Raw genomic sequence first — 26,127 nt, 5'->3', positions numbered from 1 at the left:
TGTAAGTCAAAAGCTCAGATTTCTCATCAATTATCTATCGCTTTATTAACTACAAGCACAACCTTCCAGTGCCACAGGGCAGGGGAGTCATCCTTCTCAATGAGTTCACTGGAGGGAGGGGAAAAATCCTGATTCCTTGCTTCTGAACTGCATGTTCCATCACTAATTAGGAACAGGTTTGGACAAGCCTGCCTTGTACAGAAAGGAAACCTACATCTTGGGTGGAAGAAATTATTGGGTGGTGTTCTTATCTCCTGCTAAATTTAAATAACATACAATTGATGGGAAACCACAGCAAGGTGAATTAATCTGTATTCAGATTGCCAGAGTAGACCTCAACTACCAATGCTGATCAGAGCATGAGAGATCTTTTCCAAAGCTCTGGAAAACAAAGTTAAGCTTGAATTACTCTACTCATGGTGGTTTGCCAAACTGTCAAGCCCTGACTACGACGGGAGTGTGGGGAGTTCACTTTTTTCTAGGAGCAGAAACGTTAGCTTATCTTTCTTCTGCCACTTTCTCATCCTGAGCTCAATCCTGAGAAAGATGTGCATGTGGCTCTTCCATTGAAGTCAGTGAGAGCTGGCTAGATCAAACACTTGATGGTCTGCTGGTTCAAATTGCTTTTGTATCCCATTCCTGATCTAGGCTCTTTCCTTTGGCATGCAAAGAGATGACTGAGACTTCAAGGTTTGCCCATCACTGTAGTGATAAATTTTGGATGGTCTGTTTGGATTAGGTTGACCATTTGATGAGCTTATGAGGGGACTGTCCTACTTACAGCGTCATCCAGCCACCCTGTTATTACCCTGGGAGGTATCTTCCCCATCTCATTTCCACACAGTACTCTCCCAGAAGGCTGAGACAAATCAGGAATTTAATTTATCACTGAGGTTAGCAGGGGCTACCCCCTTGTCCTGAGCAGAACTGCACCTCTTTACATCAGTGGTGAATTAGGCCTGCAGAAAAATGTGCATCCTACAGAGATTAAAAAAAGCTAAAGTTAGGGTAAAACAAGATGGACAATTACTCTGAGGCTGTTGCACAAACTAGAAGTTACACAGGTGGGTTTAAGAGAAGAGGGAACATATCTCAGGAGAATTTAAAGGCAGTGCTACCTTAGAGTAAATTGGTATAAATGCCATTGAAGCAACAATTGGATGACTCTATACATATAATAAGTTGGAGGCAGGGTCTGAGCTTGCAAAAATTGAAACACCTGGGTAACTTTCCCTACATGAGTAATCTCACAGGGTATGTCTCTGCTGCATGGTAAATCCGGGTCTGGGGAACCCAAGCTTCTGGACTTGGTGTTTCCAAGCCTGGACTTGTGTCCACACTGCATTGTAAACCTGGTGGGCTTGTGTCTCACAGCTGTCTTAATGCATCCAGACGGCACTAAGCAAACCACCTCACTCACAGCCTGGAGCTGTGTCCACAGTGCAAAATTACAGGGCTTGGACCTGTCAAAATGGGACTGAGCCTCTGACCCACCCCCCACCAGCTGGGTACTAGGACCTGGGACCTGAATACTTGCTAACCCGAGTGGGTAGACTGAAGGGGAACTTGGGCTCAAACCTGAGTCCAAGACCAGGGTTAGTGTGCAGAGTAGACATTCCCATTGAACTCAATGGGAGTGCTCACATGCGTATAGTGACAGCCACGTTGAAGTGTCTGCAATATCAGGTCCTTAGTTTGTTTTGAGTTTAGGAGCAACTGACTGTTCACTTTGGGGTCCGATAAAGAATTTTTTTTACCATGCTTCTCTCTCCACAGTTGGATAGCTGGCATGACTCTTTGGAAGGGAGTGTTTTCATTCTCTTTGGGAACTGTTTTTTGAAAGTTACAACAATTTTATTGTAAATTTATGATTTTGGTTGTGTATGTAAACATTTCTAACAGTCCCAGATAAGAAGGCCCCTGTATCTAGCTTCTGCTCCTTCACTACATTGCAAATGCCTCAGTATTAATACTGATCCATGCCTTTTTTGTCACGTTAGAAACTCATTTTTTCACCAGAAATAATCACAATTTTTCTTAACTTGTCTCATGTTAATCGGATTACTTCCACTTCAGAAAAGCCAGTGTGACAGCTTGTGCGCTGCTATAATTTTGAGCTAAAGAAGGAAGGCTTCCCAGTTGGGGCTGAAACTGATTCCTATTCTGTGTGGCTTAGGCACGAAGAAGAAAGGGAATGCACACTCACCAGCCTTTGTCGTTGCAGAACAAAGCTTGAAAATGTGGCCTGACTGCACTGTAAAGGTTCAAACACAAGAAAGCAAATAAAAGAAACACCTGCCCACTCGTCTATTAGAAACCTTGCGATTGTGGTGGGACATGACTCATGACTGTTGAATGCTTGAGGCTGGCGATGCCAGAGCTGGCATCTGTTACATCAATGGCCATGCAGGAGCCAGCTGAGGAGAAGGGCAGGGCAAAAGGTGGTGGGGTGTCAGCACTGAGTGCCTTCATCTGAGCCTGAGGATTAGCCAGCGTAGCCTCCAGGTAAATCAGAGAGTTCAGCTGGGTTGTTGTAGGACCACCTGATTGGCTGAGGGGAGCCAACAGGCCAACTTTTAAGTTCAGCAGCAGAGGGTCACTGGCTGCTCAACACTTCAGACTACAGCTGGGATCGCTCTTTCTCCTACCTTGCTCCTGGCCTTCATCAGCTCCAGCCCTCTTTCTGGCCTGCTGTGCTACTCTTCTTGGCTGGCTCCTGGTTCTTGACTCTGGCACCAACCCCTGGTTTGGACTCCAGCTCTAACTCTTGGCTCTGGTTTCTGGCCCCTGCAGCCTGGTTTAACCCACCGAGCTGGCACTTGGTCCTGCCATGGGGAGTTAGAGTCTGACTGTGTATCATACTGCTGCTCCCACAGGATAAACATTTAGGAATTGGTCAGAATCTGGGATTCCCAAACCTGGGGCATTACGCACTTTACTACAGCTCCATCCAAGGAGCTTGTGAAGAACCAGAGCATCCAACTGAAAGTGCAGCTCTACTCTCAGATGAGACTGGGGACATGGCATTGTGATTTTCCTTCTTACAATCTCTCATTGGCGCCATACCAAATGGCTCAGTTTATCAGGAAACAGATATTTTCTTCTAGCTGCCAGCCCTGAAAACTCATTTTAAGATTGAAGAAATTGAGCTCACGCATTTTCATCCTGAATACAGATTCTGCAGGCCCACTGTTGTCCTTAGTTACATCTGTGCCACCCCCATTGCCCTGCACTTATGTCCTCCATGATGCCTGTACAGTCAGCATGCAGCCCCAGGCTCTGCAGCCATGAAGCATGGAGAGGGTTCCACCCGATCCTCAGAACTGGGCTCCAGAACCGACATTTTTCTTTAAAAGGAATTGCATTTCTACCCCTTTCACTTGGAAAGGACACCTCCCGAATGTGCAAAACATCTATGGGGAAAGGTGACATCAGTTCAATTAAATATCAGCCTATATAATGCCAGGGAGCCTGCACTGATTGTATTTTCCCATTAAGTAAACTAAAAAATCTTGATTTGTTGTTTAAATAGCGTTAAACCCGACCCAGACTTTTCAGATTCCTACATGCAAGTGCTACCGAAATCAGGGGCCTGTCCTCAAACTTAGTCTGCCTTGCTGGGGAGCATGCAGGCCTGTTCAGTAGGCTTGCACATGGGGGCAGCATTAGAGGAAAATGGGGTTGCCCACGTGACTACGTAGCTGGAACTTACATACTGATTAATTCTTAACAAATCTGTTATGATGGATGGCCCAGAAGGGAATCCAGCTCATTCTCGCAGATTCTGCGGCACAGGGGAATGTATAATCTTCCTTTCCCCCCCCGGTAATGTCAGACTCTCCAACTCTGGATATAGTGAGAGAACAGAGCTGTGGAGTGAGAAGTCGCTGTTGCTACAAAGCTGCATGTCAGGACAGAGCAGCACTTAATCTGAGAAGGTCCTTAAACCTGCTTCCTTGGAAGAGAATCAGTGCCAGAAGACAGTAGGAAAGTGGGCTATGGGGATGTCCGAGTTGCCTTCTGGAGACCCAGAAGGATGTTAGTGGGAGAAGTAGGCTTGGCAGACAGCTGTCACCACAGCTGTGGCAAGGAATGAATGCTGGCTTGGAGAACAGGAAATATTGATTCCCACCCACCCTTATCTGGGAGAGGACGTTGCTTGTCTCATGACTTCCACACCTCACTTCTCTCTTTTTTTCATGTTAGGCTATTTTATGTTTCCCATTTGCTGTCCGGTTTTATCACCTAGTCTTAACATAACTAGATTATGCCCCACAATACAAACCTGTGTGCTCGGAGTCATGAGTCCGTATGTGGTTTTCAAACACCCATAGGCGTGTGTGGCTTACAAAATTGTATTCTGTAAAAAGTGAATAAAACGTCAGGTTAAGAAATAGGGTGGTTCAAATTTGTTTCTGAGAGTGGGAGAAAATTCAAGGTTGTGACTCATTTCTGAACCATTCCGCATCCCTACTGCAATCCAGGTGCTTTCCCATGGCCGTATCCTCCATGCAGTCTATTACACTTCCTTCTGAGGGCCTCTTCCATTTGATTTTTCTCATCCTGTTGTCTGCTTTGGAAGATGAATTTCCTTTAGAAGTTCCTCAGATTTAGGGGACTGAGCGCAAATGTAATGCGATGGATCCGCTTCAGATTCTTAGCATGAGTATTGTGGTAGGACAACAGTTTTCTGTTTAGGAGAAAATTAATTAACTGACCATTCCCAATCTTCTGGCCAGATATTAAACTGCTCTGTCTAGGTGAGATTCACCCCAAGCAAAGGATCTGCACAAGGTTTATGCACTGTTTAGTCCATCTGAACAGGACTTAAGTGGACTGTAAGTGGTATACACATATGCTTTTGGGTTAGCCTTAAGCACAGGGGTGAATTTCACTCTCTCCCTTTTCATAATGTTATCAAAACAGAGTGGAATTTAGTTAATATTTAATCATATCATCATATTTAATGTCCTTTATAAGACCTTTATGAATTTCCTTTCTAGTATCTCCTGATGGGAGTTCTTTTGCCTAGCTTATTTAATATGCACAGTACTCTTCTAATAGCAAATGTAAGGGCCTCCCTCAATATAATCTTCAAATTCACACCATTAGAAGAGAATAAAATGAATTCCTTTTTGGCCTTCTCTGTATTCTCTCAAAATGCATTATCTCACAGGCAGCATATGCCAACTCTCCATCCTGGTAGTCTAGTTTTAGGAAATTAATAATAATTGTGATATTTTTATATAATAATTCTCATCCTGAAGGATCCCAAAGCAGTTTACAACCTATCAGTATATAGAGCTCTGTCTCTCACCAATTAAATGCAGACAGCTCTGGGGTGCAGTGTGGTAGCTGTTTATCAGCTTACAGCGACACTACGTAAGTGTTTTTATTAGGAGATGAATGGGTGGGGAGGGGAGAAGCTGTTTCCAACTGGAAATAAGAAGGGATGGGATTCAGGGAGGAAAAAAATTGGAATTTGACCAGGACACTGGTGCTAACATAGCTACTGATGTTAAAAATTTCTTGGAATCTTTAATGACCAAAATTGGTTTGGACCTTTGTTTTATGTCTCATCCAAAATTCAGGAAAATGGGAGTATGAGTTGAGGTAATTCAGAGTATCTCCTAATACAGTATTCACTGTGGCTAAATAATATACAGAGATTACAGAAAATAATCAGTTTGTGAATAAATCATAGGTACAATAGTGTAAAATCTACCCCAGATTAAGTTTAAAGTCAATGTAGTTACATAAAAGATGAATTAAGATATGACCCTGGCCCTTTAGCTGAATGAAGCCCATATGGAGCCAGGATGATTGCCTTTCTCAAGAAGAATGCAATTACCCATCAGGATGGTAACTCTTGTGAACAGATCTCTGTGGGAAACGGCTTTCCCATCCTGCAAAAATTTTCAAGATATTAGAAAAACGTTCTCATCCAAGTTCAGGACAAAAGGTTAGAATCTTGGAAACGTTCATAAATTGGAAGTACAAATTATTTTTGGTTTGAGTCAATGAAAACATTTCATTTTTAATAATTTTGAAATGTTTTCTTTCTATTTCAACCATTTAATTTTTTTTACTTTGATTAGTTTAAATTTCAAAATGAAAAATTTATTTGAACTGAAAAACTGGAAATTTTCGTTTGAAAAATGTCAAAAGGAAATGTTTCAACAACTTTGAAACTCCTCTTCGAAAAATTTTCAAGTAAAAAAACTTATTGAAATTGACCTTTTCCCATGAAAAGTTTTGATTTCAACAGATTGGCGTTTTCCAATGAAAAAAATATTTTATTAAAAAATACCTGACCAATTCTACTTCAAGAATGGATGTTTTTCTAAAAGACGTGCTCTAATTCAAATGGTAATTATTATGAGGAAGTTCTCTGGCCTGTGTTATACAGGAGGTCAGGCTTGATCAGAGTGGTCCCTCCTGGCCTTAAAAAAATCTATGAATACTTAGGGCAAGAGACAGTTTTCTCAGCGGCTGAATCAAAACTTTGGAACTCATTACTTTAAAACATCAGTGTCAGACCTAACCTCACTGCTTTCAGAACTAAACACAAAATTCAGTTCTTTGACTTACATTTCCCATAATAAGTGTATTATTATTTTAAAAACACACATACTAAACAAAATCAATAAATCCTTCCCTGGGGGAGGAGGGAAAGGAACTGAGGTTTTGTTTTACTTAAGACTTATAAGGCATTGGACTATGATGTATAAAATTCTAGATCAATGGAACTGGAGGATGGACAGACAGACTGTCTAGTTTGGGTTTTGTAAAGTCTCTTTCTTTGAGTATCTCCCTTACACCCATCCACAAATTCATCTAGCACAGAAGCATTATGCTCCTATGTTAAATGATACAGTTAATGGCATGAAACAAGTAATTATGGATATGTTATTACTTAGGCTACACTTCAGCTCTCAACTTCTGTAGTCCCCCCAGGAGTCCGTGAACTGAATTATACACTACCACTTTGTGAATGCAAGAGAAATCTTTGGTTCTCAGATGGGTCTAATGGAACAACATCGTTTCACAGTGCAGATTTCACAAATCATGACAGAAAATAAACTGTTGTAACAGTACAGTGACCGTTCACTTAGAAAGAATAAGCCTCTTTGGGTTCACCTTGACATTGATTTTCTATAAATACCATCCCCATTTTTGTTCACATTCTCCCTCAGTTCTAGGTAAACAACCAAACGGAGTCTCTTCTTCTTGGAGATAAAGTTATCAAACATCTCCCTTTGTAATTAACTTGCTATTCTAGTAACAATTTACTAATTTGTATCTTTAGGACTAGAAAACCTTCACCTGAAATAGATCATGTAGGTAGGGGGGATACTCTTATGTTGGCATGAATTTTTCCTGTTACTGTACATCGTGAAATGTGCTGTGCATATCAAATTAGAATGGAGCCCAAACCCGTTACAATATCTATCCTCCACAAACTGACCATCAGGGGGTTCTTTAACATCTTCTGTGCTGCACCAAGGGCCTTACAAAGGAAAAAATGTGTGTCATGTGGTGGCTGGTCCCTTCTTTAAGGAGGCTTCTTTCAGGAGAATGAATCTGTCTTCTCCCCCATCCCTGGAAGCAATTAACGTCAAAGTGGCTGGTGGCAACGAAGTGAATAATGTTCACCTGGGACTGATAAAGGCGACTAGAGCTCAGTTGAAGGAGGAGGTGTCTAAGGAGAGGAAGCTGGCAGCTGCATGAGGCAGGAGATGGTGGCCTGACATATAACCCAGCTGCAGGAGAAGAGCTGTGGACTCCTTATCTATGGAGAGTGAGTCTTTTGAACCGTAATCCAGATCCAGGAGGAGGGTTGGGGATTCCCAAAGTTGGGAGAAGACCCGAGATGGCATTAACATCAGGGCCAGAAGAAGGGTTGGACTTGCAGGGTTAAAGAAAAGGGGTTTTGTACTCTGTAAAAGAAGTTAATACATGAGAACACACAAAGGGGGTATCTTGGTCTTGGCTCCTGAGACTGAGTAAATGACTGCAAGCACCAAGAGGGAACTGAAGGCTATGTACCCTGCGAGCCATGAGAGGGTGTGCTCGACAAGGGTGCCCGTCACAGTGTGCCAGTGCAGAAAGGGTATGGTTTTCAGAAGGACTGAAGGCACTTAAGTCCCATTTGATAACAGGGATGCACTGTGGAAAATTTTACCTGTTATCCTTAGTTTGCAGAAGGGAAAACTGAGGCTCAGAGAGGTTAGTGTCGGTGGGAGTTGTGGAAGCTCAGCACCTATGAAAAAAGGTCAACATGTCATGGTTCCCTATTTACAGTTACATTTTGAGATCTATCAATTTGGCCAGCTTTTAATCCATTCAATGTGTGCCAGGTTAATTTGATATCTTTCTAGTTTTTTAATCACAGTATTGTGCAATCAAGTCAAAGTATATTATATCAACTCTATTTATGAGCCATACTTTGTAATCTCATCAAAAAAAGACATCAAGTTAGTTGGACAGGATCTATTTTCCATAAACTCATGTTGATGTGCATTAATTACATTACCCTCCTTTAATTCGTTATTAATCAAGAGCCATATCAATTGCTCCATTATCTTGCCCAGGACTGATGTCAGACTGACAGGCCTATAATTATCCAGGTCATCTCATTTACCCTTTTAAAAATATTGGCACACTAGCTTTTCAAGAGTCTTCTGGAATGCCCCCAGAGTTCGAAGTCTTATTGAAAATCAACATTACCAGTCCAGCAGGCTCCTCACTGAGCTCTTTTAAAACTCTTGGATGCATCTATTTTCTTCTCCCCAAATACAGATCAGAAATATTTATTGAACACATCTGCTTTTTCTAAATGGAGTGCCATTCTCACTCCCCTTTCGTCCACTCGGTTGGATGTAATCACTGATTTTTAACATTCCATGTGGAATCAGCTAATGAAATGTGTACCTTATCAAAGAGAGATTCCTTCCAGAGAACGAGAGCAATCTCACCCAGTTTAGATGCCAGCACGCTTCCCACGAGGAGCTCCCGAGCTGTTTTCCTGGATTCCTGTTCACATACTAATTAAACACAGAGTGCGGGATAGATGGTAATGTTAGTTGGAACAATATATAATACGGTGTTATTTCGAGGTGCTTCTAGCCAATAGGGACCCAGTGACTCACATGGACTTCAGATCCTATGTGTGTCACCTCTAGTTGCTAGCCTAAGTGAGGATACAACTTGCCATAGCAATAGCTCAAGTAGAAGAGGCTGGAGTTTGGGGGTTGAGATCCTTGGATTCAAGCCCTGTAGCCAGCTGTGTGCTCCATGTGTGTGTCCAACCATAGCACATTACACAATGGTACCTACGTGGTACTTGAACCCTGTGGCTTTCAGAGTCCATGATCAAGCTTCTTTGTGAGGAAGAGTATATAATACGCTGCTCTAGTTCATGTTTCCTTCTAGTGGCTGGGATCAATAGCTATCGCAGACTGCTTCTAACAGGTGCAAGAATACTCACGAAGCTCAGGTAGTCAAGGCCTGTGCTTTTGTTGCTGAAGGTCTTAGGTTCAGTCCATCTCAGATCCCTCCTGGTTGTCTGTAGGTGTCATTCCACATACACTGTGAGATAATTAACACTTTAGTTATTGGACTGAAGTATAACACCAGGCTCACAGGCTGTTGGTTTTATGACACAATGGACAGCGCTTCTGCGTCCTCTAGCGCCAGTCTCAGGCCTCAGTTCACTCTATGTCATTGTGAGCTCAGAGAGCATGAGATTGGCACATAGTCATCCAACCTGTTTGGAACAGGTGGCGGGAGAGGGCTGTGCTTTTAATTTCATAAACATAGTTCATGGTCAAGTAAAAAAAAAATCTCCTTTATTTTTCAACAGAAAAATTTCCAGGCTGCAGTTCAATAAGGTGAAACTGGAAGACGCTGGGGAGTATAGCTGTGAAGCGGAGAATGTGCTAGGGAAAGACACAGCAAAAGGCAGCCTTAATGTGCGAAGTGGTAAGTTGAGAAACCAGAGACTGTCATGAAACAGCTATTGCCAGCCTTACACTGGGGCAGCATGTTCAGCACATGATCTGTCTTGTGTAATGTTTCATGATATGAAGTGAAACAATCTTGGGAGATAAAGAAAAAATGCAGCCTAACTTCACTAGCTTCTTTTCACTAACTGCAATTGGCAGAGTGGTTGACCTACATGTTAAATAAACTGGAGGCTAGCTACTATTAAAAAACAATTGGAGGGGATGGGTTTATACTTTTAGAAGCATTTCTGAGAGCAAAGTTCATTAGACTGAGGAGAGGACAAGTTAAGGTATAACTTCTTTTGGAGTGAAATGCCCACTGGTTTCCATCCAATAAGGTATGCTCCCTCTCACTGGGTCTAGTGGATGGAGCCTGTGTTTGGGTGCCAAATGACTTTCACTTTTGTTAAACTTGGGCATGCCACATGATCCTCATACTACTGCAAATAATAATAATACTGCTCAAATATGATGAAACTGTTGTTTCCAGCTTTAAATGGAACTGTTTTCAGGATTAAGCACTCCCTTGGTATCGTTTGCAGACTTGGGCCTCTATTTTGTAACCTTGGGGAGGTCACTCAACCTCTCTATATGTCTTAGCTACCCCATCTGTAAAAATAAAAGATGCATATCTATATCTGTAAAGGCCTCCAGATGCAAAATGCTTTTTATGTGTTAAGCATTTTTTCTGAAGAGAACCCTAAGGTTCTGCTATATCTTTTCCAATTACTTTAGGAAAAGAATCCAGAGTTAGCTAATCGGCCAGCACAGCCCCTTCGCACTGTTTAAACTACATTCTCAAACCTAGGCAGTCTGATTATGACAGCAACATATGCATGTGCAACGGATAACCGTGTCTGCAAATCAGACACAGCATGCGTGTATTGTGTGGTCTCCACTTAGGCAGCTGTGTTTTGAAAATGTAGCCCTTTATATTTCATCCATCTGACGCTCATGTGTCACTGACAATACTTTCCTCTGAATGAGGATGGATTCTGCCTATGTGGTTGTATGACAGGGCCCTGATAAGGGTGTCAGTGAAATGCAAACCACAATTAGGGCAGTTGCTGCTATTTCTCCCAAATTCAAACAGCATCTGATTTCTGGAGTGTATAAATATTTCTTCAAGTGAAAGGTGGGGTATGAGCCGAGGGGTGAGTCTTGATGGAAAGGACAAAGAGTTTTCATTCATTTCTTGCCCAGCTTGGAGGTTGCATCTTAGACAAATGTGCACAATCTGCCCTGGAATTTTCAAGGGCTATTCTAGCTGCTCAAAACCAGAAATAACAAATGCAAATTTCTGGGGTTTTGGGCTAAGTCTCAGAGCTACCCTCTGACTAAGAGGGGGTTGTAGATTCCATGGTGATGGATGCACTAGAAATACAGAGAGACTGACTGGATGGTGCACCTCGTTGCAGTCATGTAGCGGTATTAATCCACCATCAAAGCATCCTCACAAGCATACCTTAGGCTTGTGGCATTTAGCTGCATTAACAGTAACATCTTTACCGTTGCTGTTTGCCAGTCATTAGTGTTAGTGCCATATAGCTGATACTTATCCGAGATCTGGGGCCTAAGGATGATCACTTGCGAAAGGTGAATATAAAGGTGGTGATGATGACAGTATGCAATCACAGTACGCCACTACTCTGACCATGTCAGTCTCCTCTTCAAATCCCTTCCTCGGTTCCCTCTGCTTCTGCACCAGCTTCAAACATCTCGTTCTCCCCTGCTGCCTACATCTCTGCTCCAGTCTCTTCCAGCTCACCTAGAGTCTCCCGCCTAAGCACTTTCTCTGTATGCTTCTCCCATTCCCAATTTACTGCCAAATTCTGCCCCCTCCAGCTCTCCTGGTGCCCCAAACAGTGATGCCCTATTTCTTCAGATCCCTCCTTAAGGAACATGTCTAATGGGAAGTCTTTCAGTAGTAAGCTTTCTGTAATATCTGCTCCTGTTTGAGTGTGCATCTTCTTCTGGTGGATGAACTCCACTGTCTGTCGCTGAATTAGATTGTAAGCTTCTTGGATAGGTCCTGTGCCTCACGCTTTCAGCACTGAGCCTACTGTATAAATCTTTCTCTTACTCTATAAAGAACATCGATAAAGCAGTTAAGAAAGTAGGAAACATAAAATACAGCAAAATAGGAAAGAACGCATATATGCCAGAAGTTCCCACTGAAAAATGCTGGCTGTATTACATAGACAGTCAAAGAAAACTGGACACAGGTTACCCATGGCCATGACCCTAGGTCTTTGCTTCAGAAATCCTGAGTAAAGCAAAGAAGAGAAAAGGAAGGAATGGGAATAAAAGCAAAATCTGTGAGAACAATCACTACGAAATCCCATGTCTTCTGCAAGGAAAATACATCTCAAAATTCTGTTCCCTTCTAGTTGTGGTTGTGCTGCAAGTGGACGTTGATAAATCCGCTGCAGTCTTGGTTCACAGAGTGGGGTCTTTTAGCTCATGCTCTAGAGGCGCATACATTTAGATCCGTAAGGCTGCACTGCAATCCCTGCTGGGCACCACCCATCTGTGGGGTGATATAGTTTTTGCAAAGTAATTTTTACTACTCCCCACCTACCTTTTATTTATTTCATTTTCAGAACGATGCCTATACCACGTCCTAGGGTCCTTGGCAAGGAATTGAATTGAAAATGCAATCCACAACGAAGGCTAAAAATAAAAAAAAGAGCAAAAAAGGAGTAGCAAACTGATCACCACTCATAATTAAAAAACACAGTGCCAATCAGAAAAAATAAACATCCTCCCCTTCCCCCCCAATTCTCACAGAACCAAAAACTCCCACCCCCCACATCTCAGCCCTTTATTATGGATGGCCTTTTCAGGACAAACTGTCCAAGGTGTTTCAGACCAGGGAGCAGGGAATTTCAAAGTCCCTCATGTAGCACTTGCCCAGTCAGCAGCCTCCTCTCTGATAACCAAGTGGCTCCAGGACGAGTGTTTCTGCAGACCACAATCACAGCAGGACTATGTGGAGCAAGGCATCTCTCAGCCAAGCAGGCCCCACACCATGTAGAACTTGATTGATTGAGATTACCCTTTAAATGCAACCCAGGCAGACAGTCCACACGCATCACTAGTGAGAAATGCTTATGAGCAGATATTCCACCTCACAAGCGAGCAGCCATGCTCTGCAGCAGCTCTGTTTCCAATGCAAGCGCTCATATCACAAAAACCATTGCCACAGTTAGCACTCATTTTAAACCCTGTTCTTGGCAGAGGAATCTAGAACAGAATGAAGTATCCTCTCCGAGTCAAAGTCCAGGTGTCTCTCACTGCTGTCTTTCACTGCACCCCCTCTGTAGACTGAAGGACTTAATTCCGTAGGGCTGCCTGGTCAGCACTCTCATGAGCATTAATTACACGCACTGAATGGAATGAAATATGGAAAAGGGTTTGTATCTTAGAATAAAAAATATTTGAGTTAAATGATGAGTCCATCAAAACTTGTTTCAACAGAAAGTTGGGTTTTTGACTCCCCCAAAAAGTGCGTATTTGCCATGAAAATGTTCAGTTTTTCCATCAGAAAAAGGAAAAATCCCTAAATAAAAAACTTTCAGCTGAAAACCATTTTTTCCCCCAATTACTGGCAGTTTTTGGCTGAACATTTTCCATTTTCAGTCAAAAATTTGCAGTGTTCAGTTGCTGAAACATTTTCACTTTTAAAATTTTATTTATTTATTTATAGGAAAGTTAGAATTTTTCTGAGGGGGGGACCCAATTTTCCGACCAGGTCCACCAAGTAGGCTGCTCTTGAAGTGACAATGACATGGCTTGTCGTGATGAGGCCACATGTGAGAGACAGAAATGCAACCCCCTTACCAGATGTACGTGGAGAACCTGAGTTTCAAACCTCTTTTTGTGTTTTCCTTTAATTGCCCGTTCCCACTGTTCTCTCGGCTCGCCTTTCAGAGAGGTACATGGTGGGCATTCCAGTGCTACATGCTCAAGGTGATTTCCCAGTCGTATCTCCTAGGCCTTTTGGCTCTGCTGGTGTCTCCTTTTCTTTTTTCAAATTGTGAGGGAGACAAGGCGCTGTGCGCTGGATAGTGATGATACCTGTTGCTGACACCTGCCAGCCATCTTGAACATGGTGAATAAGGAGTGTGTGTACCTAGAACTTTCCAGTATTCTTTACCCATAGACAATTCCCATACCAAAGCAAACCACTAGACAATCTAGTTTAGTATATCTCCTTGTGTGGTGGCTCCTATACGGCACAGAGGAAGGTGAAAAAAACTAATAGTCAGCCATAGTGAACCTGAGATATTCCTTCCTGTCTTCTGCAAACTGATCCGCTTAAAACCATAAGCATCCACGTTGATAATCTATTGCATTACTTTATCTTGCATAGCTACAAATGTTACTTTTCTCAAACCTAGTCAGTGTTTGTCTCAGTGGCCTCCTGTGCGTACCGGTCACCATTATGTCAAAGAAGGAATCCATCATTCCACCATCTCATCTGCATGTCAAATTCAGGACTATATATCCATTTCCTGAAAACTTCTGCTTTTAAACACAGGGATGATAAAGTAGTGAAACTCAGCACATCTAGTGTATTAACAAAGAAATGCACTGTGCTCAGGCACTCCTTCATTTAATTCCTTTACTTGATTATTCAAATGAGAACGCTGACTAGGCCAACCACTGCAAATACATTTAAAAACCTCCTTGGATGTTCTGTACCAGAAAGTCCCTCAACACCCGTTTCAACACATATCCCCGAAATAGCTAATCCACCATGATCTTCAGCTGCAAATGGATAATTTGTTCACTACTTTCTACCTTAATTTCCCCAGGAACAACGAACACACCACAGGTCTTACCAGCTTCAGAAACTAAATTAGTTATAATGGAAGAAGAGTGTAAGTACCTTTTTATTTCCCCCACCCAGATTCTTTCTCTTTATTTATTTCATTTTTACAACTCATTTCACTTTAATATTTTATTACGTCCTGGCATATATTTAATCTCCGCTTTTGTTTAGTTTCCAAGAAAGGCCTTGATCACTAACTTAATCCTTCAGAAAAATGTTTGTTTCTGACACCAAAGCTGCCGAGAGAGAGAAGCTATTAATAAAAGTTAGAATCCTAACTTGAGGATCAGGGCGCTTTAAAAGCTTTAGCCATATTTTAAGAGATGCAAATTCTTTCAGTGAATAGGTTTTATTTATATAAGTTAGACACATATTTTATTTCATATTTTTTAGTTTGTTTTTATTTTTTTCCCAAGGATAAGTAAGAAGGATAAAAGTAGGAATATAGGAAAGTCAAGAAAAAGTACCTACCTAATATACATGTGCATAGTAAGAATAGTAGCAGGAAAATAGGAAAAAGATTAGTAGCAGGAAAACTCTGTCATTGCATTTTTATCATATGTTTCCAGAAAGCAAGAGCAGATTTACTGAAATATTTCATTTGGCTGAAATATTTTGATCATTCATTTTTATTAGATTTTTTTTCATGAAAGGAATATAAAACATTCAAAATAGAAATCTGAAAGCTGGCCACCAAGCAGATATATGAAAGCCAGATGTCTGACAGACATATTTATTATACCGTCAGTTCGTTCAGAAGTATAATGTTGTTTCTATAAATGAGTCCCTCTCCCTTTTCAAAGGCACGTGACTAACCTAACACAAACAATACTCTGGACAGCCCATAACCATCTCCTCTAAGCTGGCTTCAATGCTTAGATCTGTAGACCAAACAATTTTAAGGTCTTTAGTACATTTCCACTTCTATAGAATAAGGCTCTGCCGCTGTCCTGCAATTTACAGTGTGGGCTGCCCTGTCTCTGTGGTGAAGATTTCAGGATTGGAGCCATAATCATTCTGAATTCATTGGCGATAGTGATGTAAGGAAAGTCACTCTCACACTTAAGTTTGCAGGAGCAGGGCTTAGCTTTGGCCCTTAAAACACCTTCTCTCCCCAACAATCTTTTAAGTTTATTTCCAGACCATAATGACAAATCATGTTTATATATAAATGATACATTAAAAATAGTTAAACAAAGATTACAAACCAAGGTGATACTACCTGCATGTCTCCAAGAAACATGACTGTCTGATGTGTCTTGCTGTTCACCTAGGGCCTGACAGTGTGACCAGATGTAGCAGCATGGACCACTTGGCCCATGGAACTAATAAGGACCCGATCCTACATCCCATATTTCTGGCTGGTTCAAGTCAAACTCCTGTGTCTGTTGCCATTATTAATGCAATGTGTTATATGTGCATGGCCCTCAATGGACAAAAAACCGACAACGTCCCTGCCCTGAATAACATATAGTCTAAAGGCTATGCCTTGCAAGCCTTACCCACACGTGTGACCCAAACACAAGTAGCCCTATTTGGCTGGATTGCGAACGAGAGTAAAGTTTTCAGGATAAAGCCCTAAATTAAGATGTGACATGTCAAAAGAAGGTAGGAAACGTTGGGTTAGGGGAAAGGATGAGTTTACAGTGGCTACAGTTTTAATGTGGATACTTTTTACTTGGAAGGATCCATCTTCTGGCTACTAAACTACCTATCAACAGAAATGATCATTGTGGTGTACCACTCGGTATATTATTAAGGTTTCCTAGTAGAAAACTTTAAGGACTGTAAGCATTCCTTTCTCCCCATTCCATCCCAATGTTTTAAGAAAATAAAAGTCCACGTGCATCTAGGTAAACTATTCTGCCCGTGTAGCTTATAGTTGGTGAAGTTTTCAAGTACATCAGCTACCACAGTAATACAACGCCTAGATACAATTTTATTAGGTTTCCTAATTAGAAAAGCTGTTTGTCTTTAAAAAGGCTCATTCTCTTAGAGCCCATCCTCTTCTAATGTAATCCTGTGTTTATGCTAAATGCTGCATGAGCAGCATCAGGCTATAATGTGGCAGATTATGGCATCTTAACCACAGGATTCTTCAACAGAATCTGCTCTCAGTTACAGCAGTATAAATCCAGAGTAACGATGTGTTTCACTGGAGTCACTCTGGATTTACACTGGTTTAACTTAAAGCTGAATATTATGAATTCCTTGCAATATCAAGCAGAGGAAGAAAGCTTTTATGTGAGTTTTCCCTGTGTAATCAGTGGAAAAAAGGGGCCTACATACTGTATTCCAGCAATAAAAAGAAAAGCAGAAAAATGCTATGCAAGTAAATTTTCAGTTTGTTTATCTTCTTTCTTTTCCACTCAAGCTTGCAACTGTATGATAGTCTCCCCTTTTTGGTAAATGTCACCTCCATTTTGAAAATGATGGAACATTATTATTTTGAAGCTATAATCTGTTTTTTCTTTAATATTATGGAGAAATAGGAAACTTTCCATAGTTAAGGCAGTAACTGGCTTTTACCATTACAAGAGTTACAGTGAACCCAGTCAAAATTCACCTAAATGAAACCACTCTACTGAATTTTCTTGAAGACCAGTGCCAAGTCTGTGAGTTTTTTTAAAGTGTGAGGTAGGTGGAGAAAGTGTTCATGAGGTGGAAATAGCTAAAATCAGAAGTATCTCACTCTTGTAAAATTATTATTATATATAAAATCTCAGTGTTAAATTAAAAAAAAAAAGCTTGGCCTAGAAAATCTAAATTATCCTGGCCTCGGATTGGTGCCTTTCATTCTTTTGGGGTAGGTTTGTATGTTGCTACCTGCACTTTTTAAAATCTGTGAACGTTCCAAGGGGTTTATATGGTGCTTACTTGTGGCTGTAAATCCAGAGCTCACCAGCAGGGAGCAGTGTGTGGGGTGTTGCACTACTCCACTATGCCCTTTGTTCAGTAATTCACACTAGTGCGAAGGAAGCATCCAACATTCTGAGTTGGTAGGTGAATGAGACCCACTGCCTGAGAAAGCAGAGGGAGATCACGGCCACTGGATGAGGCATACAGTCTGTACTGCATGGGTCCAGCTCCGCTGGGGTGCCGAGGGTGAAAATTGCACTGCCCCCGTTCTCTCCCTCACCCCTTCTGGGGAGGCCGGCGCTGGCAGTAGTGCTAGCATGCAGTTCTCCTTGTTCTCACTGGAGCGGAAACAGTGACTTTGTGCCAGAGTACTGTGCACAGGTGCAAGTGGAGGGAAAGCTCTTTGTGGCTTCTCATCCCCCTTGCCCACCTGAGCACAGCCAGGCACAATCCAGAGCACCGTTATAGGGCGATTTCTTATGTATTTATTTTAATTCTCCTGCCCTTTCGCATGTGACAAGAGCCTTTAAAGCATGACCTGGACACGAGAGGGGTATGCTGGCTTTTTTCCTAAAAATCCAAGTTGTGCCTGCAGTATTGCCCACTTCAAGAGACCAGAAACCCAAAAATCATGAGACTGGCCCAAAAAATCATGACATTTAAAAAAAAGAATCTATTTTGTTTTTAGGTCAGTCTCTTGATTTTGGAACTCCCCCCGCCCATCCCCAGGCTGTATGCATGTGACAATTAGTGTTGCCCACTCTCCCACATGTACTAGATAAGGTGATTCTGGCCTCGCTACAGGAACGCTCATCTCCACATCTGCCCCTCTCCTGCCCAGCAAATAATCCTGCCTCCCACCCCAATGATCCCCACCACCACCCAGCACTCACCCCATCTGCTCAGAACCCACCATCAGTACAGCCCTCCACTCCATCAGCCCCCATCTTCCTCACTTCAGCCCCCCTGCAGTCCCTAGCCATAGTTCAGCCCTCCCAGCCTCACCTCTGCTCCTTAGGGGTCTTCACCCTCCACATGTCTGGGGTGTGGGGGCTGCAAGGGGCCCCCTCTTCCACTTCCCAGACTGGCAGGGGAGCAGCCGTCCAGGGCTGACAGTGGGAGCCCTGCCCTGCCTGGGGCTGACAGCAATTTCTAAGTAAAAGCTGTGACTGCAAAAAAATAATCCTGACATATGAGAGTTCGATCATGAGTGAGAGTTATTTTACTTAGAAATCACGTCTCTTGGGATACTTTTGTGGGAATTGGCATGGCCATAGCCTGTTCTGTGTTGCACCATCCAGCTTTGGCTTCTACCACCACCCCAATATCACTGGCCAGGTTCTCGTGCTGCTTTCTCAGGTTCCTGCTTCTGGCATCTTCATTCTCACACACATCTCCCACCGGGAGCACAAACAGAACGTTCTCTTACACCACTAGGTGAGATTGCCAGGACCCAAGCCTGGCTCTGAGCTGCCCTCATTTCTCCCTTCTCTTCCATGGGCCACGGAGCAGATGCTGCTGCATTTTTCCTTCAGCAGCAGAATCTTTACCCCACCCCAACCCACCCCGTGCATGTCTGCACTTTTCCACACTTGCCTTGCTCCTGTCCCAAGGACTCAAAGGGCGAGGAGGCTGGATTGTTTGGGAAGTTTTCCTTTTGAGTCTCCTGGATTTCAGTGTTGCTCTGAGTCAGATGTTGTAACCAGGCTGTAAACTAGCGAGTGTCTGTGTATTTGCAGCCTTAACTCCTGTGGGACAGAGCCTAACCTGGGCAATAGCTATTTACACTCACACCAGTCTTGTTTTGAAGTCAGACCTGCAGCCAGTTATTCGTCTGAGATACAACAAGCCTGTGGGAGCCTGGGTCCGCAGGTCTGACACATTCCAAGGCTTAGCCACAAAGGGATTCCAGCCTGCACACCACTTCCAGGTTGCCAAGTACTGCCCATCTCACCGCAGTTCATAGGTTCCAGGGCCAGGAAGGACCATGGTGATCAGCTAGTCTGTGGCCTGTGTAGGACAGGAGGGCAGAACTCCCCCCGCGGATAATTCCTGTGTGAACTAACACCTGTCTTTTAAAACAAAGTCCAGCCAGGATTTAAAAGTTGCCAGTGATGGGAAATCCACCATGACCCATGGTGAGTTGTTCCTAGGGTTCATTACACTTGCTGTTAAAAGTTCCCCTTCACTCATGCCTGCAGCCAGGATAACATGCAGCTGTGGGCAGCAGGGAAGCACCAACCTGCAGGTAGCACAGGTGGCTGCCAGGCCCTGCTGCGGAACCTCTGAGTAGGCAGCCTCTGTTTCCTCACTGCCTGCTGGTGAGCAGGCACCACAGGGCATCCTAGCAGAGAAGGTGATGGCCTGTGGGGGTCGGAAGGTGATGGGGCAGTGCTGGGCCCAGGTTCCCAGGTCACCAATGTCCATCGCATGCCAGGCATCCACCCTAGACATCTCTCAGCTCCTCCTGCACACAAGTCTAATCCTCCCCCTCCTATTTACCTCCCCCCCCAGCATCCCTGAAACCTGCCTCCCAGGCACTTTGCACACAGGCCAGCTACCCTCCCCAGGCCACCCATCCCAGATACTCCCGGGCCAAGCACTTCCAGGCACTCTCCACGCACCCCAGAAACCCCCGGGTCACCCACCTCCAGGCACTCCCCTCCCACCCCAAATACTCCCACCCCCCTCTCCTCCAGGCACTCCCCTCCCACCCTAGACACCCCTGGGCCACCCATCCCAAACATGCCAATCATTCTCCCACATTCCGATCATTCTCCTACACTCTCTTCCTCCAGGCACCCACCTTGGTACCCCAGCATTCACTCACCCTCCAGTTGCTCCAACCCCATACACCCAGGTGCTAGAACACTACTGAGTCCCCCTCCCCCCTCCAGAAGCCCTTTGTGTCAGTGTTGTTGGACAGCCTCCAACACTGAACCATAGGGAGAAATTCAGAGGGAGCCATGGGAGCAAGCCTGTGAAGGAGCAGTGGTTAAATGGTAGTTTAATTAGAGAGAGGCCCAAACCGGGACACCGATGTCCATCTCCCCTGTATGTTAGTTAAAGGAGCTCAGAGTTGGCTGCAACCACTGAGTGGAGTGTTGTGGGGGGGCTGTCTCTGTAATGGTCTGACTCAGAACAATGCAGCCAGATGCTCCCAAACTTTAGTAAAGTTTTCATTCAAATCCTAAACTGGATCTAAACTGACTTCAGCCCATGTCTAAACAAAATCACTGGGTAGGATGAAATTCCCTCTATAGCACTGTACAGCTTGGCATATTATGATGGTTTTATACCTCCCTCTGTGGTATGACAATGGCCACTCTGAGGGTGTGTCTACACTGACGGCAGCATTGTCAGCAGTGCAGGATTGATTCTGCAGGATCAGTTGAGCGGCAGTGGAGACCTGCTCAATCGATCTGGAAGTCGATGCCGTTAATCCACTCCCGCAAGAAGAGTAATGCTGCGTCAACGGGAGGGCATTTCCCGTCAGTGCAGCACACTGCGAACTCTGTGGTAAGTAGAAGTTAGGAAGTCGACAGGAAATATGCAAGCTACCATACATAACTTGTGTATCTCCTGTTGACTGCCGCCAAAATCCACCGGTGGTGTAGACCAAGCCTGAGAGGAGCTCTGTGCCAGACTGGAGCAACCCTTGCTCTGGTCCAGTATGACAGTTCTTGTGTTCCTAAAATAACTGAGATAGGAACAGAGAAAGGAGGGTTCATGACATCTCTTCTCAGACTTTAATTGGTAACATTTGGTTGCACTGAAGTCTTGGCATATAACACATAGATGTGACTTATAGTGTACATCTTGTAGACATGGCTCTCCATTTGCTTAAATGCTTACATGGTGCATGTATGGAATCGTAGAAATGTAGAGCTGGAAGGGAACTTGAGAGATCATCTAGTTCAGGGTACCTACTGTCACACTTGTATCCATTAAAACATGTTGATTTGCAGGTAAATATAACCTTTACACTAAATAGGGTGGTGCTTTGTGCTAATCAGGAGAGCACACTATATCTATACACATTTATTTAAGCAATTATATAACAACTTACATTTATTCAGATTCCTAATTTTTCCTTTTTTAATGTTAGAAAGTAGTCAATGACACATTTCCTATTTACTAAATGATAGTCTGTGTCAAACTGCATTGGAAATTGGAATTTAATAAAAAATTCACAAAACCAGCATTTTAAATTGTTTTTATTAGCTAAATAAAACTAACAACTGTGCTGAATACATAAGAAAAAGTTTATGAAAATATATTTTGCTTTTAAAACCGATTTTATTAAACAAAAGAAGTATTCTCTGTAGTTAGTGAACTGAACTGATTGTTTCTGGCCACTATATCCTGCAAGATATTAGAACTAGTGGATCTCATTCTTTCACACCTTGTTTTTATTCGAAGACTTGAATAAGAAAACAAGCTTTCCTGCTTTTTCAGTTCCCAACTGGTTTCTCAACTTTAAATGAACTAATCATTGAACTGAACTATTTAAATAAACTGAAATGGAGAAAATATTCTCTCAGCACCTGCAGAAGAGGTTACTGCTATCAAAAACTGGTTTAGCAGTTCAGCAAAGTCTGGTTCTGTGGCTTCGCCAGTGACTTCCACCAAGTCAGAACATAGACTTTCTTTAAAACTTTGGCAACAAACATGTACAGTTTGAATACTATTATTTGTATTTAATTGAAAAAGATTTTAATAGATTATAGTAAGTTTAGGCCTAAATATGGGTTGTTATTTAAAATTTAAATAGGTTTGTTTTTAAAAAGAAAATCTATTTAATTTAAATTTAAAAATCCAAAGTAAAATTAAAAAATCTGGTTTTATTTTTGTTATTTTAGAAAAACTTTTTTTAAAAGTCAATCCTGACTGGGAGTCAGGAGAGCTAGGTTCTGTTTCCAACTCTGCGTTTGAACTGTTGTGACCCTTGGCAAGTCACTTCACTTCTCCTCTCTGGGCTTCAGTTTCCCCATTTAACAATGCACTTTAAGATTGTTGGAGGAAAGCATTGATAGGAGTGTGAAATAGTTGGTGGGAGTGTTTGTTGCAGAGGTTCAAGAAGATGGAAGCTGTGATGCTGGCAGGTGCTTTTTGGAGCACGGATGGCAGAGGAGAACATAAATCACAACATTGTGAGCTTCAAGAGATCACTTGAGAGATTTTTCTTGAAGCTTGACAAAAAAATACAGAATATTGCCCCTGCAACCATTGAAATAAGCTCCCTGTTTCACTGACACAGGCAGCCACATTATGTAAGTTAAGAAACATTTACAATCCCACTTGTCAGCATTGTATCTTTCTAGTGAAGTGGCCGGCATTCTGTTGTCTGTGCCTATGTCTACACTACGACTGAGGGGCATGATTCCCTCGCCTGTGTACACGTACTCATGCTAGTTCTCATGGAGCTAGCATGCATCTAAACAGCAGCATGTCTGTAGTGGCACACATAGCAGAAACGGAGGCAGGCTATTTATACTCGCACTAGCCCTGAATGAGTGTCCACGGGACTGTTTACATGAGCAGGGGCCCTAGCTCCTTGTGTAGATGTAGCCTGTGCTGCACTGAAGCATACTTAACTAAACCTGTACTGTACATCTGCTGTGCCCTCAAGACCCTCTCACAAACAAGAGGAGGTGATTTCAGAGAGCAATGTTTTAAAGAGGAAGTAAATATTGGGATATACCCAGATCAATAAAAATGCAGGCACGGAATGCTTCCAAAATCAGAAGTCTTACTCCATGAACTGCCAGCCTAGTGCAGATCTGCTCAGATTCACGTGGTTTTATTTCACAATACTTCAAATAGCAAAACCCCAATGTGAAGGGTCCGTTCAGACTATAAAATGATGCCCTTTTGATGATATCAGAACGCCAGTTATGAGACAACCTTAGACTGAGAAGATGGTAAATATCAGCGTAGAAACCTATGATCTGCTAAGCCTGTATAAATTCATTGTCATTTCATGGACTTCAGTGAGTTAATCCAGAATTACACCAGTGTAACTAAGAGGATAATTTGGCCCAAAGACCTCACTGTACTTTATCTTCTGATGGAAAGTTGGGCAAAGTAGCTTGAAAGGCACCTCAGATTCTGTGTTTTATCAGCCAGTACATTAGGCATATACAGAACAAGTAATTTGTATACACTCTCAAACCCAGTTGAATTCATCTGTCAAACCTAATGTCTAAATATTGAGAGAATGAAGTGTCTGTACTCTATGAACCCAGCATCCAGTGTTATTTAAAACAAAAACAAAAAAAGTGGTGAAAAGCAGGTCTTAACTGGCATGGTTCTCCTGCTCTAGTAAACAATAGCTGTAGTTCATTAAAAAATTAAATTAAATGTATAGTCCAAACGGCATTAATTAACCCTATGGAGACTGCAGATATAGTATTGCTACAACCTCCTAACCATTAATTTGGTGAGCAGGATGCTGAAGATCAGTGGCCGTAGGGTTAAATCATATCTGATATATGAACCGTGACATTCTTCCTCAAGTTCCTGTGCCTGGAGATCCCACTCGTGGGTGCACTTGCACCCTCTGCACTGGAGTGTGGAAGCTTTTTCTTTAGCAGTATCTCCATGGGTTGCATATGTGACCTGCATGTTCTTTTGTTCCCCTTCCCGAGAGCATGAAGGGTGGGGCAAGCCCAACTGCCAGCCGGTTACGACAGAGTGTCGGAATTTCTCAGTGTCCCTTCTCTTAGTTAGATAGCTATAGTGTAGGATAGATGGATAGCTTATTGTAAGAGTTAGCTTTAACTTAATTAGATTTTTTGTTTTATTGCCCTCTGGCAAAAAAATAAAAGTTAGGTAGTAGTGGTGGAGGGCTTTCTGGGCTATTATGTCTTGGCCACACTCCCTGGGTTTTAAATCTCATCTGTCATGCAGAAGAGTAATTCTGTTGGAAGGTGGACATAACATGTGCCTATACTGATTAAGGGAGAGCCTCATAAGGGCTCAGTGTGAGATTTGATAGGCATTTGAGAAATGCACACTGAAGTCCAGAGAGTCACGGCTCAAGATTTTCCTCATGGAGAAATCCATGAAAGCAGCTTCTGACTTAAGAGATTCCAAAAGAACAGGGAACAACTTCTATTCTGCGAGTGCACCAGAGATGAAGGAAATCACCTGGAGACTTACGGGTTCAAAGAGATCTCACAGATCTGAAAGGACCTTGCCTTAACAAACTAAGGTCTTTTGGGAAAAAGATGTATTCAGTTCCTTTCTTTCAGGTCAGTATCTAGAATTACTGTATCAGGCAGTGCTGGCTGTGTATAACTACATACAATGGGACAGAATCACAGACTTTCATGATAAACTCCCTGCAGAGTTAGAAGAATTTACTTCCATCTACTCTGAAGGAATGTCGATTGCAAAAAATCTCTGCAAGCTGCATTGGACTCAATGGATGTGAGAACATGATCTATGGCAACTGGAACTGTCGTCGTGTGAAGAAATTCTTGGCTTTCTGTATTGGGCCTGCCTAGAGAGGTCCAAACTATACTACAGATATCCTTTTTGATGGTCAAGATCTTTTTAGTGCTAAGACAGATGACACATTGCATTCTTTAAAGGACTCTAGAGCCATATTCATGTTGTTTGATATCTCTACACTCCATCCTTCAGAAGAAGGCAGTATAGACCTCAAGATTCTACCAAACAGAGTCCTCAACCTGCCACTTCAAACTGTTTCTTCCACCAGAGACCTTTTGATCAAGGTAGATGGAAATCAAGATTCCAGAAGAGAAAATTGTCTGATTCATCTAATATCATGTCACAATCTGCTCATCCTCAAAAGAAGCACTTTTGATGCTATGGAGAGGATATGTATACAATCTGCTTGAAGTTATCCCCCCATCCTCCTCTCCCCTTTGGGTCCCATTTCTCTTTTATTAAAAGAGGCTTGGGCTGGAATAACCAGGGACCAGTGGGTTCTCCAGGTCACCCAGGAGGGTTATAATATACAATTCCACACCATTCCTCCCTTCCCGTCCCTTTTCAGGGACCAAAGTCACAAGGACCTTCTGCAGCAAGAGAGACTCAATGATGCAGTGAGGTGCAATAGAATTAGTTCCTCCTGACTTCATCAGGAGGGGGTCCATAATTCCTGATTCTGAAAAAGAATCAAGTTGGAGACCAATTCTAGACCTTAGACTACTCCAATGTTTACATTTGTTGCATCAGATTTCACATGATCCTCACTTCCTTTATCTCCTCCCTACATCATGGATTGGGTCAGTACCCTTAACTTACAAAATACTTACTTTTAAGTACAGATTCATTGAACATACACATTTCTTTGTTTTATGGCACTAGACAATCATCATCAGTTCAAAATTCTTCTGTTTGGCCTACTGGCAGCATCTTGAGTCTTCACAATGTGCCTATTGGTTGTAACTG

The 26,127-nt window shown here is 42.6% G+C and overlaps 1 protein-coding gene across 1 annotated transcript in view; it reads left to right on the top strand.

Moving 5' to 3' along the window:
• The window catches only part of NRG2 (neuregulin 2), a 283,100-nt gene that overhangs the window by 188,593 nt on the left and 68,380 nt on the right, over positions 1 to 26,127 (top strand). Inside the window, exon 4 of the mRNA XM_067566827.1 lies at positions 9,866 to 9,984. Within this exon, the coding sequence (XP_067422928.1) occupies positions 9,866 to 9,984 (119 nt within the window). The remainder of the gene's footprint in view (positions 1 to 9,865; positions 9,985 to 26,127) is intronic.

Source organism: Emydura macquarii, unplaced genomic scaffold (genome assembly GCF_026122565.2).
Source record: "Emydura macquarii macquarii isolate MOO-44397 ecotype Brisbane River unplaced genomic scaffold, CSIRO-AGI_Emac_v2 contig_2768, whole genome shotgun sequence".
Lineage (NCBI taxonomy): Eukaryota > Metazoa > Chordata > Testudines > Chelidae > Emydura > Emydura macquarii.
Note: the sequence above shows the minus strand (reverse complement) of the source record. Positions and strands in the feature narration are given on the sequence as shown.